A 14,086-nucleotide genomic window follows, 5' to 3' on the forward strand; every position below is an offset into this window, starting at 1 on the left:
GAAGAGTTTCACAGCAAAGGCTTTTGATACGAATAGGTGTTTCGTACGGGTCGGCGTTAGCTATGTTTTATCCATTATTTTGTAAATAACTATTGAGGTCTGCATGTAATGTTTTGGAAAGGCCCTTCCATTCGAACCACAGTCTAACAAATCCAACATGCTCCCACTATTTCCGATTAATTATCCTTGTCATCCTTGTCCTATATATGAATTGTAATAGATGAGAGAAGAAGAGAGCACATTGGGAAATTGAGACTGTTACTGTTGTTCGAAATTGTCGACTAACAAGACTGTTATCAGTTACGTTGCGGTTATCATTCAAAATGAGATGAAAGTCGATGTTTAAAAATTTTAAAAATGTGAGACTAAAGTGTCCAGCCATTGGGAATTTATTCAGTAAATTTCTCGTATAATTTCGGTAAATCTTTGAAAAATATTAAATAAAATCTACCACTTGAAATGGATTGTTATTGACAGTGCTCAACCCACCTGAATTGGTTTTCTATGATAAAAAGACACACATTGTAACGGATTCAAAATTCAAATTTATTCTAACGATGTAAACACTGAAAAATGTTCACAGGAGAAAAAAAAAAACTCTAAATCCGTAACCGCATCCATACTTCTCTTAAATGCATCTGTGAGTTTCTTTTTTTTTCAAAATATATTTCAGTTTCAGCACCATCATTCCAGACAACACTATCATCGACTATATGGCATTTTAAAATCAAAACGAAAACTTTTGTATTATATGCAAAAAAATCTGCACCAACAAGATGTGATACATAAAATAACAGCAAAAATGTTTCCATTATTATACAACATCAAGCTTTTCAGTTATCATACATAAATAAATAAAGCAAAAAAAAAAAATTTGTAAAAAAAGAAAATGGGGAAATTTCATCTTGAAATCTTTGGATTCAACAACAGCGTATAATATGGATGTGAAACTAGGTCAATGAATATACTATTTTATTATGTATCACCATTTTTATAACCAACCACATAGAACTATATATACACACAATTCGAAAAGCGAATAAAAACAAACATAAATTAGATTCGTTGACTAGCTTTGTGTGCCGTGGTATGGTACTTGAAAATGTAATATCATGCATTTCGATGTTAGATATTTGTATTCGAAACTGTTCTTATTACAACGTTGTGTGCATACGCGTAAGAATGCAATACCTAAAATTATGCAGATAGAGTGCAAAATGATATGGAACCAACATCAAGAGGAAATTGTATGCAAATTTAGTTACATATCATTAGTCGATGGTAATGTGCAAGTATATTTTATTCAGGTTTTTTTTCTTCTTTCGCTGGCTTTTGGTTAGCCACATACGTGCAGTGCATACACACTGTTTATAGTTCCATTTTCAACTTATTTTTTACTCTCTTTTTCTGTTGAGAAACACTCACATCTCGGAAATGTATGTGGCATACAATTTCCCATTCACTTTATACATATGATATTAGTAGAAAGAAGTAATGCGGTTAAGGGTTCTGTGGACCGCAACCTCTCAGCGATAATTGGCTATATTCACAAGAAAATAGCTGGTATGGTATCCTACTGGTTTTATTCATCTCAAATTGAAGTAAGACAGCACGGTGGTGAAAAATGTCTTGGTGTTTGGTTAATTTTATTATTAAAAGCTTTGGTCATATGCTATCGATAACGACGACAAAAATAAGCGATGAACTCAGCTCACCTCACAGTAAAACGGAAGAGGATTCGGGATAAAACAGCGAATGATATTTACTGAATACAGAATAGAATATAATCGTCGTATGACGAGGCGATACCTAACAACCTTTCTTGAATATCAGTTAAAGCTTTCCAAGACGAGTTTTTTTTTTCTTACTATACTTTTCATGTTTATCCCGAGCTTTGTAATGGATTTTATCACATACGCGCGATGTTCGGATGTCAAAATTACTTAACTAGAAGAATAATTCAAAAATTACACTTCAGGTCTATGTTGTTGTCTCGTTTTCGCTTATGTGATAAAATAGAGTACAAACTCGGCAAGCCTCGACTTCTTCGTGACAAGTGTGTAATAGTATGTTGTGTTACAAGTATTGTAATGTTGATTTTTTCAGCACTAGACCCAAGTTTTCCTTACGAGCGGAGCGATTCAAAAACCTCGTAATGTGAGGTATAACCGAAAATGTCCCATTCTGGCGTGACCATTCACCACCCCTTTGAATAGTAGATTCCATGCTTGTGCGAAAATCGTTATTTTGAATAGTGTGGAGTTTGTATGCTGAGCCGAAGCCGAAGCAGACAATCACACGTGTCAAAACAACGATTTCCGCACAATTATTTAAGCTATTTTACATCCTAAGTGAGGCGAAAGTGAATTTTCGCTGCACATGGAAGGTAAAATCTCTAAAATCTTTAGTTGTACTCTTCCTTGAAATTTCTCAGTTTGTTTTGGTTATTTCGATAAAAATTAAGCAACATTCGAACAAACTTCCCTTTTCTTTTTAGATTCACTTGGATAGAGACTTCGAAGAGAAAATCTCACCTAACGTTCTTGTGTATTACTATTACAAGTGTGTGTATGTATACACACCCTAGGTCGCTTGAACGTTGAGTTTCTATTTTCCCTTAGATGTTGATAATAATCTTATATTATTGCGTAAAATATGCGCACTTTGTCTAGATTAATGCGCAATATTATGTGAACATTTTGTGTTTACAGAAAAGTATGACTATAAAACAAAAAAAACTGGGGTGAGAGTAGGCTCCTGAACCGGAACTCAGTCCATTGATAATGAAAATTTTTCCACTCTCTGGATTGTTAGAGTTAGCATGCTTCTGGCCATCGAAACTTGATTTTCGCACTGAACTTGTCACAAATAAAGTATCTTTACTGCCATATATAGCACCGGTAACAGTTTCAGCCGGCATTTCTATAGTACGCACAAGCTTTCCAGTACTGAAAAACATCATATCAAAATACACGATTTCAATTTTTAACTTAATCGCATGAAAATACGAAACTAAAATGAACCTTACGTGGGATTTATTTCGACTATAGTTGATGTATTAAATAGTGCAACCATCAAATTTCCATCAAAGTTAATGTTCGACCCAACAGGCAAGTAATATGAAACTGGTGGATCGATAGGGAAATCATCGCGAAAATCGTATATAATTTTCGGATTTCGTACGGTGCCATCAACAATCGACCAATCGTATGACTTGATATTCAATTGGCAAATGTCAATGTAGTACATCTTTGATGCGCTCACATCCCATTCAAGGCCACTGGGATATAGAGCTCCACCGATTATCTCTTTCGTCTGGCCATCAGCTTCAACCAAATAAACAGACCCATCTGGTGAACCACCGTTGGGATTACAGCGATCGTAGCGCCAAGTTGCGACAAGAAGTCGGTTGTTTGGATCCATTTTGGCCGTATTGACGTACGTCAAGTTTTCTATTCCTGGCAGCTCGGTCACTTTTCGAACAAACGTTACATTCGAATTGAATCCATCCCAGTGAACAATGTAAACATCGAGACCATGTGACGCCACAAAACAATCTTGGCAGTCGTTTGTGGGTAGAAAAAAATCGATTTCGAAATTTGGATCAGTGAATGTGCCTTCATACAGTTGCTTCGTGACGGCATCATAGCGAATTAAACTGATCAAAGCGTTTGTAACATAGAGACTTTGCTTGGACGCATCCCAATGTGGAATATAACCGAAACTCAATCGCTTGTCAGATATCGCTCTGATGGTTAGTTCAGCAGACTAAAAAAAGTCAATTTGAATTTATATTCTGGCATTGAATCACTTGGAGCATTGAAACTGGTACAAATTGTATACTCACAGACAAACTGAACAGAAAACTGAGATACAGACCAAATTTCCACATTTCGTTTACACTAGAGTTGTTATCACTTGTGCAATATTTTAGAAAATGCCAATACAAAATTCTATCTGAGTGTCCGACATAGGCACTACAGTACCTATTCTGCTATCTTAATAGCTCTTATCAAGTCTCTAACAGACGCTCATATACCCGGCTAATCGCTTTTAGATTACCGATTATAGATTCACGGTGTGCTTAGTAAGTGCTAAATAAAAAGACGTGAATTCCACATACATATTCCGCAAATTTTTTTGCAGATCTCCCATTTATCCGGAATGTCCAACCTGTCCTTACTTTTGAAAATTTGTCCTAATTTGTCTAACTTTTCAGCACAAAATTGAAAAAATTTCGTTTTAATATTTATTTGAAAAACCTTGGTATTCTTCACAAGTTTGCCTCGTGAACTTATATAATGTCTCCACTCGTCAAAATAAAAAATTTGGAACCTCGGACATAACGTACTATAAATAGGAAATTTAATTAAAGGCTGAAATGCTTAATCTGACTGGAATAAATTAGCAAACTTTGCTTAATTTACACACCGATCTTTGCGGTTACAAAAATTATGAAAAATACGAGTTTCGAACTATTGGCCGCGAAAACTCTCACAAAAAATTAGCTTCACAACTTTGTGGATCTTTAAACAGGTCCAATAAAAAGTGACGAAAATGAACCCAAATGTTCAGGAGAAGATGATAACTACTCAAAGAGAAGCTAATAGGTTTTTTTTTCAATAAAAGTTAATTGGGGTGAGGGGTGACGATCGATGAATTTCAGGCAGATTTAGAAAATAAAGAAAAAAAAATCCAGAAGTTCCCCTCACCCCAATTAACGTTTATTGGTGAAGGTGACACCCTTTAAGGCTTTAAGGCACCTTACGGATATAACTCATCCAAAAACGAGACAAGATCAATGGTTTACTTATCCGTAAATTCTACATATAAAACGTTCTTTCTGCGTATTAGTCGTGAAATTGGGCGATTTAAATTTCTATCAAAAATTTCATTTTTATTGGATGTGGAGTGGCATATTAATAAACTGCTCTAAAAAAGTCAAATCCTTACAAGCAAAATGTCACAAAATTCATTCAACCGACACATTTTCGTCTTCAAGATTTAACCGATTTTTCGACGATATTCGGAGAAAAAACAAACAAAAATTTTGTGGATCGCACAGAAAACAAAATAAAAGTCACGGAAACCATGGAATAGCTAAAGTCGTACGTAATACGTTACTGATTATTGACCATTATCCAGAAAGTATAATACCTACTCATCCGAGACAAATTCCATTTCATTTCATTGAACAACGAATCGTGGATCGTCGACAGAAGTATCGTATTAATACAAAACACATAACACATCCCAACGTCTCATTCGAGACGAACATCCGAAAAAAAAACATGTATAGACGGACTGACCTAATTCAGTGGAATCATGAATCATTGGAAAATGTATATCATGTAAACACTGCATTGAATTCAAGGTTATAAATAATTACTAAAAAAACACAACCAAGAATGAAATTGCGGTAAAATTGGCCGAAATTCTGCCGCTTTGTGCTAGTTTTTAGAAAATACATTATAATTAAGTCATGCGGTGCAGCACACACTTCACGCATCTATAGAACAAAGCGTATGTGTGCGTGTTATTAAGCAGTCGTATTTTCTCCGATTTTCTTTTGCAACTGAATGTCACAGTTGAAGGAAATGTGCTGACGATACGATCTCGTTGATGTTTTAATTTCAAATTTTTACGAAATTTGAAATCATTTGTCAGTTGATATATATCTACTACTTTTAAGATGGGAGGATTATCTGTGTCAATAAAAACGTACGGTTAGGAATTCCATTCCATTAAGCATCTATATTTTATTTAGACAAACACACATGTCATGTAGCTTCTGTGTTTGATATCAAATTCACCATGTTTGATATCAAGAGAGATATGAGGTGCATTATGGAACACCTGTCTGTTAAATAAGAAAAAATGTAAAACCTAGACGAACTAGATGAAACGATAATGGAAGACTGACGAATTTTGCCAGTTTGTTTTAACAGAGAATTTGTTTGTAACAGTATCATTAGTTTAACAGACCACAGGCAGATGATTAAAAATTCGTAAAAAGAGTTTGGGGTCTGTGTGAAACGGAATCTTGTCGATGGACAAATTTTTCAATAGTCATTACCATATTTGAATGTTGCTGTACATTTTGATGGAGTTGATATGGTCGCTGTAAAACTCGGGACTTGTGTAGCTAAATATGGCGCAATTGGCGCTAGTTGTATTTGAAGTACTTTAATTCACGAAATGGCCGTATGGCCACATTTTACTTGCACGTTTACCCACTCTAGTGTTTTCAAGCAGTACTACCATCCAAGAAGCGGCTTCTAATCTTTCACATAGACTTTCACTTATAATTAATAAATTACAAAATTAGAAATTAAGAGTAACTTCCCCACATACGTTGTGAGTCAGCTTATAATTTTCAAGTTTTAGGTCATCTTATGAGTGAATATCGAAATCTCCCTATTTTTTATATATCATTATTTCGCCGTTTTACTAGATTGAAAAATCTTAGTTTATAACTTTGAATAGTACTTCCAAAAGTCATAGCTAAAATAAATCTAATATTTTGTCCATACACTTTCTCGCGACATACTTTCTACGCAAGGTAAAAATAAACATAGACAAAGAACATCACGGCCCCTTTGGGAGCTATTACGCTTTGTGAATGAGCTGTTGTGCCATCAACATTATTCTAGCCACCAAACAAATACCACATTTTACGTGTATATTTTACCATTATTCTCGGAAATTTTATGACGGCTCATACTAGAAAATAAGCAGTTTTTAACAAGTCCCGACTATTGCACTCATATTTCAACAATTCGATGGAAGGCTGGTGGGTTTCCCGTTGAGGTTCCTTAATTAGTTTCGTAACCACTGAGGGCGAACATTAAATGTATATTTCGAAAATCCTTAGCCGCACTAAAAGAATCTAACGACGATCCCTCTTAACTACCAAAATGAAATATTTCTAAAGTTTTCGTTTTTTGTGGTAAACTTTTTATGCTCAAAAGTTTTGCGGTAAACAAATATAGGTTTGTGTAAAGAGAAATCAATAAAAAGTTTTCATGAATCTGCATCTGCATGAAACTTTTAACAAAAAGCAAAAAATGAAGAAAAGCTAAACAATTTCGGTTGTTTTTTTAACTTATTTTTGCGGAAAATTCGAATAATCTATTCTGATTCTGATAATTCTACCATGTAAATCGTCTGTTGGTTAAACCGAAAATGTGAAAGCATACCGCTACTATTAAGTTTGTCACAACATCCTTTACATCATTATTGTTTGAAAAAGTAGAGATTAATTCTTGTAACTCTGAAACATCATCTATTTAAAACCATTTATCTGAAACATCAGTCCAAGGGACGTTATACTTGTACAAATTTTATAACGTGTTTGGTTGGATTCTACAAAATTCATCTTTTCACAAATGTTGTAGGGAAGGCGTTTTATTCGATTCTACTGAATTCATCTTTATACAATTTGTGTTTGGCTTAATCCTATAGAATTCATCTTTACACAAACTGATTTACAAACGAATTTAGTAGCCTTTGACAGAGAATGTCACTATAAGGGACTGTCTATAAAATGATGTCCGCTTTTTTCAGTGCTGCCAGTACATTTAAATCATCAATAACTCGAAAAATATACGCTGTATTAAGTCAACTGTGTTATATTAGGGGTCTTTTGGGGGTAGGTCATACATTTCACTTCATAAATATGCGTTGTTTTCGAGTTATCAAAGATTTCAAACTGCTGGCACCACTGAAAAAAGTAGCCATTGTTTATGGGCTCCCTAAAGCGTTTTGTTTGGCCTAGTGAAAATGTTATCTTTTCAGAATGTGTTCATAGCGAAAAAGAGGCTATTCGCACATTGTGGAAATAACTTCTTTGTGATACTTTGGCTATTGGCACATTGTGTGAATATTAATAGTCAAATAGTTATTTTACTTTGGATATTCGCACAATGTTAGAATACCTAAAGTATTACCATCTTACAGATTAACAAGCAGAGATCGTCCCTATTTTTCGTTTCCTCTTTTGATAACATTTGTCATAGACGTCTGTAAAGATTAGGCAGGATCACGGAGACGGACTAGTACTCAATAACATACCTTGAACGATGCCTTCTCTGACTGTTTGACAGGCTTGTCTTTGATGCTCCAGTTGTTGTTACTCTTGAGGACATATTTTATAAACACTTTTCAATATTACAAACACGTACTATTATTATGTATACCAGCTAACTTGATTAATAAAATAAACAAAGTAGAAAATTTTCTATCTAACACCGCACAATGGATCAAGACGTTGGTGTAATATAAACACTCTAACAAGGTTTTGTCTTGAAATTCAATTTATACAAAAACTTCCTTTGTCTATTTTATATTTCACTAATTTTCAATTATTTTTCTTTCTTTGTAATTTTCTGCTATTTTCTGCAAAATGAAAATAAATTCTATTATCTCTGATTATAATAAATATGTAGGTCAAACGATAATTGCCTCAGTTGTCTGAAAGTCTGATCCAACGAATTTTTCTGAAACACAAAAATTCATTTTATCGCTTTTCCTCTTTTTTTTGCGATTCCGTTTCCCTTTACACTTGATTTTTGTGGAATTATCTTCGTTTCTGTATTTATCAGAGAATGATAATGTATGTGCTCGGCTTTATTGCATTTTGGTGTATTTAGGCAAAATAGTTAATAGAAATTTTGTGTTTACTTGAATAAAATTGGCAATAAATTTTAACCAATTTGGTTGCTCACTGATAACTGGAAACAAATGTGCTTGTCCAGCTTCAATTATTATAATCTTCATGCAATTTTTGTTATTAATTTAGTTCCAATAGTCTTTCAGACCATATGGAAATTCGTTGGTAATTTGGTTAGCAGATGTGGCAGATTCTGCTAAGCAGAACGAATTCAGAGCATCAGAAAAAAAAAACTAATGAATTCTCTTTCAAGCGTTTGAGTTAAGTATTAAGTAAAGCTTCATATGAGAAAACATCGGATTTCTTGAAGTAGACGGATTTACCTAGGACGTTAACTACATTTACAGCCGTACTCACTAGCCAGTGATTCAATTTGCTGGAATGTTCGAGGCAAAGCATCGAAATAGAGCACCACTGGAATGAAACGCCTTCACTAGAAATAAGATAAACCCATCAATGAAAATAAATTGATAGGTATGGCCAAACGTTCAAATTTGTTCTAGCCGGAGCACATACGGATTTGCATGGCGCCACCTCAAACGAACTCATTTCTAGTGCAAATTTCCACTAGAAATGAGTTCGTTTGAGGTGGCGCCATGCAAATAGGCTACTTCGCGAGGGAATAAACGCACTCACTTGCTGTGGGGATAAACAAAAAACATAACCGCACATACCGAATTTTCCGAACAATATTGTTTTGTTCTTACGATATTTTGTGCAAGAAATTCATCAGAAATGTAAATAAATAGTGAAAATTATGAAATATTGTAAAAATAAGTCGTGTCGTCAAGTTTTCGGTGACCTTTGTCATGTTCTGTTTTTGTTGGCGATTTCGTATCGGATGTTTGTCATTCCAAACCAAAAATGAATCTTTTTTTTTCGGCTGAAATCTCGATGACAAGGCTTATTTTCACAGTATTTCATAATTTTCACTATTTATTTACATTTCTAATGAATTTCCTGCACATAATATCGTAAAAACAAAACATTATTGTTTGGAAAATTGCGTATGTGCGGTTATGTTTTTTGTTTATCCCCACAGCAAGTGAGTGCGTTTATTCCCTCGCGAAGTAGCCTTATAGGTGCTCCGACTTGTATGGACTGGCCATACCTACTTATCTACTTTCATTGAAACCCATATTCAACACTTACATACTTATTACGTTCACCGTAAATTAGCTAGGCGGCGCTGTTCACTAGGGCTGAATATTTATTCCACCGGGATTTAATTTCCATTAAACGAATGCAGCACGGCTTTGTTTATCGTAGTACGATAATAATCTGCATCATTCGGCTGATGTACGGTTTATGTGAGAGTATTCAAAGAACTCAAACAATGAGCTTTACCCGAAAACAGAAGCTCACTAGGTACTTCACGAATAATGAGACTGGAACACATGATTTGTTTTGAATTTTTCGCAGTTTCATATTATGAAAGACTCATGCTGGAGTTGAAAGCTATAGGTGCTTGTGATGACTACAGTGTGCTTTCACCGCTTTCACCTGTTTTTTTTATCTGAACTTGCTTTAACTTTAACATCCTGTCAGTATGAATGTGCGTAACATGTACGAAGTCTTTTTTGTGGATTGAGGAACTGTGGTATGTAAGTAAAGGGAATAAAAGTTTCTAAGCTAAAATTTTCGGGTGTATATGATTTTTTGGCCTTTAGCAACGCACTCCAAGCATGTGTGGTAATCTGAATAGAGTACTGAAACTCGACAGTGTATGGAACAATTTTTGGCACTGTAAAAAAAATTGGAACGAATTTTCATACAAAATATTACAATATTTGTCAGCTGTCATTAGAAGCATTTTTGCTTGAAGTGCGTCGTTTCTACAAGTGATAATATTAAATGCTTTAAAAAATGGTGAGACTTTCGTGTAATACTGTTTGTTCAAAAATGAAATGCACAGTTTTTAGTATTTCGAGACATTTCAAAATTGCAATCTGTCAGATAGTAAAGGATGCGTTTAATTACCCGGCGCATTAAAAGATTTGAAATTTGAATGATTTTTTCCACAGCTACAGATTTTTGCATGTTAAGTTTCTTACATTTTTGGCAGATAGCATTTTAATAGTAGGAAACTTAGATTTCGTAGGAAGAACTCGCGGACGGAAAAATGTAAATTTATTTTGAGTCTGAGTATTGTTCTACATCTATGATTTCTCTTAGATCGTGTTTCTATTCAAACAAATCGATGGTCTTTGAATACTCAAATCTGTAGAAGGACCGTCTGCTTCATACATTTAGCAAATTTTTTACAAGAAGTTTTATCAGCACTTGAAGTGACGATATTGGAAACACGAATAAGCATCAGGGAAAAAAATTTGTCAACAATTACTAGGCCCCACCTTATGGGTGGGTCAGGTCCCTTGACTGACTGAATAAATATTCGTAACTTGACAACCGTGTATAAAATCCTACAAGAACTATCAAGTTACTAATTCTTTAAAGTTACGAAAATACGACAATCTGCACTCTGGGCGCCGATTTTCGTGAATTTAAGAATTCCAGTTGTCACCTTAATGCGAATGTCCATACGATTCGTAACTTTTAAGATGACAACTGTCAAGTTACGACTTGAAGCAATTTTATTCGGTATTTGAAAAAGAGTCGCTAATATATGCAGCTATAGTATTTTTGACAACTGCTAATAGTTATGGAATGTATTGTGGATTGGATTGTTTCGATTTATTTAAAATTCTCAATAGTGGCTGGGTTTTAACAGTTAGCCGCTGTACAACACCATCGATTTCTTTGAATAAAGACACGATCTAAGAGAAATTATAGATGTAGAACAATACTCAGACTAAAAATAAATTTACATTTTTCCGTTCGTAAATTCTTCTGACGAAATCTAAGTTTCCTACTATTAAAATGCTATTTGCAAAAAATGTAAGAAACTTAACATGCAAAAATCTGTAGCTGTGGAAAAAAACCATTCAAATTTCAAATCTGTTAATGCGCCGGTTAAAACGCATCCTTTACTATCTGACAGATTGAAATTGTCAACTGTCTCGAAATACTAAAAACTGTGCATTTCATTTTTGAACAAACTGTAAGACTTCCTATTAAAAATACTTAGGAAATAAACTGTGAGAAGACGAAAATCCATTATTGAAGACGTAGTTCCCTAATTTTTCTGCTTTAACCGTTTTTACAAAAGGTTTCATTTGATAAACTACATACATTGTATAACAGCACAGCATACAATTCCAGAATCCTAAACATTTTTAAAACCCCCAATTGAAATTGTACTCAACCCTGTTGACACATACAGACGCTATACGATACAATGTAAAAACAAAATACTAAATGCCTTTGCGCCAAAAGAAATCAGTACGATTTCAAAGACCGTTCAGTGCAGTCTACGTCGAAAAAACATTAAAATTCGTGCTAATTGAGTGTCTGAAATGAGTATACAATCCGGTGAACAGGCATCTAGACGAGAGTCTACTGATAATTCATCACACGAGTTGGTTGAAAAGCCAAAGTTGATCAGCAAAACTAAAATAACAGATCTGAATTACGATTGCCTGTTTTCCATTTTCAAGTGGATGCCAATAAATGATGCAATAGCAATGTGTGGTATATGCAAAAAGTTTGTAGAGCCGACCAAAGGGATTGTGCGAAGATTTAACAGTAAAAACATCTTCTCTTTGTCCGAACATATCTTTTGCATTAAGCTGCCCGCATTGACGCCTGCATTCTACAAAACTTTATACTACATGCCATCTTGTCCAATAAAATGCATTGGTCAATCGCTGTCAAAGATCTACCTCGATTACGACGGGACTTTCAAAGACAGTAGTGTGTCTGTCGTTGAAGATTCCATCCTAAATTACTGCACAGAATTGACCGAATTGACTTTAGTAAATGGGAAAAGCGCGCCGTTCGAGTCCATTAAGAAGCCAATCGCTAAACTCAAACTATTATATTTGAACAATTGCATTCTTGGACCGGTTTTCTGTCAATTCAGCGAATGGCTACCCCAGCTGCGTACGTTATCGATTATTAATTGCTACGTTCTTGATGCATCTTGCATTGACAATATGGGGAGAACAATGCCGGCATTAGAGTCTCTTCATCTAGATGTTGTACGAAAAATCAATAACGACGAATGGTCGAAAGGATACACTCATTGCAATACGGACGAGATTATGAAGCGTAACGGACATGTAAAACATTTCCGAACGACGTCGAGTAAGGCAATAATATATGAATTTTGTGGAAGCAGGTATTAAAAAACAGAACAAAATTTTCAGATACAAATCCTCGCAGGCTCTTCAACATCAGCAAATCAATGGAGCGACTCGAGACGTTAGAGTTTCAAGCTAAGAAAACTAAATTCCAAGGATCGAGCAACGAGTCCATCAACTTCAAATTGGTAAAAACACTGGTTATGAAGATCAGCGGATATGAACGGTTTCCCTGTCTATTGGTATTTGATTCGCTTGAGGAGTTAGACTTCACCTCTGACTCCAATCTGTGGAAGTTCTTCTCCAGATCCAACCAGATAAAAAAACTAAAATTTTACGCGGTCCGTCATCGCACGCATCTAAACGATTTGTTGACAATTTCATCGACCTGGCCGGATTTGATTGAAGTTTCAATGCACCTGAGTTGTGTGCCCTTAGATGAGATCATTGAGTTTGTCCACTCACTCAGAAATTTACGACGATTCAATTTTTTGAAATTCATTTGTCAGTATCCAAGTCAGACGGAATCCGAAAAATTTGAGGAAGTTAAGCATCATCTATCGGACGAATTCAAAATTGTACCAGGAACTGATGTGAACCGTTTTTCATTGGTTCGTTTGAATTGAGCCAACTAATCCGAATTTTATATTTTTTGCTCATTTTTCTACTAAATTGTAAATATTTTTGAGTCGATCAAATTGACTAATCATGTTTAAATATATTGCGCATTAAAATTCACTTCCATAACTTAACCGGCGTGAAGGAAAGGAAAGAAACTCAAACTGGTGTAACTTGTCTGTTTGTTTTTTCAGTTTTTAGTTTCAGTAGAATCAAGATCTATAATTCGCTTCCGCAACATCTATTTATAACATTTATTAACGAAATAGTTTCGAATGTTATGTCCCTAATACGTACGTACAAAAATGGAATGGATAACTTTATTCTGAACGGAAGCGCGGTATGATTCGTCGCTCATGAAGAATTGTATTTAATATTGATAAAATGTAGCTTCGAGCAGTTCAGTTGAACAAGTTTTCGTCAACTCGTATTTACTGTTTTGTGTGGTTAGTATATTATGAACTTACTGTTATTTGCTGTTGCATTCCGCAAGGAATACGAAACAAAAAGGGGATTCATTTTCAAACAGACATTTTAGAAGAAAGAAAGAAAAATCGATTAAGACCTACCACATAAAACTTTACAAGATCCACAA

At 34.7% G+C, this 14,086-nt stretch overlaps 3 protein-coding genes across 4 annotated transcripts in view; 1 reads left to right on the top strand and 2 right to left on the bottom strand.

Annotated features, from left to right (window-relative positions):
• LOC119080007 (receptor-type tyrosine-protein phosphatase kappa) overlaps nt 1-14,086 on the bottom strand; it is a 127,683-nt gene that overhangs the window by 78,898 nt on the left and 34,699 nt on the right. Inside the window, exon 1 of one of the 2 annotated variants that reach the window (XM_037188181.1) lies at nt 8,074-8,403. The exons of the other annotated variant lie outside the window; for it this stretch is intronic. Coding sequence (XP_037044076.1) covers nt 8,074-8,147 — 74 coding nt within the window. The 5' untranslated portion in view covers nt 8,148-8,403. Of the gene's footprint in view, nt 1-8,073; nt 8,404-14,086 lie in introns of those variants that run through there. 2 annotated transcript variants of the gene reach the window in all.
• Nucleotides 2,596-3,987, bottom strand: LOC119080066 (regucalcin-like). Its single transcript, XM_037188281.1, has 3 exons — nt 3,848-3,987; nt 3,029-3,768; nt 2,596-2,948 (listed from the first exon to the last, which is right to left on the bottom strand). Exons 1-3 carry the CDS (start codon nt 3,890-3,892, stop codon nt 2,687-2,689), a joined length of 1,047 nt encoding a protein of 348 aa, XP_037044176.1. The 5' UTR covers nt 3,893-3,987; the 3' UTR covers nt 2,596-2,686.
• On the top strand, nt 12,029-13,655 carry LOC119080044. The gene is made up of 2 exons (XM_037188246.1): nt 12,029-12,877; nt 12,940-13,655. Exons 1-2 carry the CDS (start codon nt 12,088-12,090, stop codon nt 13,497-13,499), a joined length of 1,350 nt encoding a protein of 449 aa, XP_037044141.1. The 5' UTR covers nt 12,029-12,087; the 3' UTR covers nt 13,500-13,655.

The sequence above is a fragment of the Bradysia coprophila genome, unplaced genomic scaffold (assembly GCF_014529535.1).
Source record: "Bradysia coprophila strain Holo2 unplaced genomic scaffold, BU_Bcop_v1 contig_350, whole genome shotgun sequence".
Taxonomy (NCBI): Eukaryota; Metazoa; Arthropoda; class Insecta; order Diptera; family Sciaridae; genus Bradysia; species Bradysia coprophila.

What these genes read in the sequence shown, in the direction of transcription:
- LOC119080066 (XM_037188281.1), bottom strand. Translation starts at nt 3,892, where the DNA reads ATGTGGAAATTTGGTCTGTATCTCAGTTTTCTGTTCAGTTTGTCT. An exon ending in GTTTTCTGTTCAGTTTGTCT is followed by an intron (nt 3,769 to 3,847) that starts GTGAGTATACAA and finishes GACTTTTTTTAG; the next exon opens with TCTGCTGAACTAACCATCAG. An exon ending in ATAGTCGAAATAAATCCCAC is followed by an intron (nt 2,949 to 3,028) that starts GTAAGGTTCATT and finishes GATGTTTTTCAG; the next exon opens with TACTGGAAAGCTTGTGCGTA.
- LOC119080044 (XM_037188246.1), top strand. Translation starts at nt 12,088, where the DNA reads ATGAGTATACAATCCGGTGAACAGGCATCTAGACGAGAGTCTACTGAT. An exon ending in ACATTTCCGAACGACGTCGA is followed by an intron (nt 12,878 to 12,939) that starts GTAAGGCAATAA and finishes CAAAATTTTCAG; the next exon opens with ATACAAATCCTCGCAGGCTC.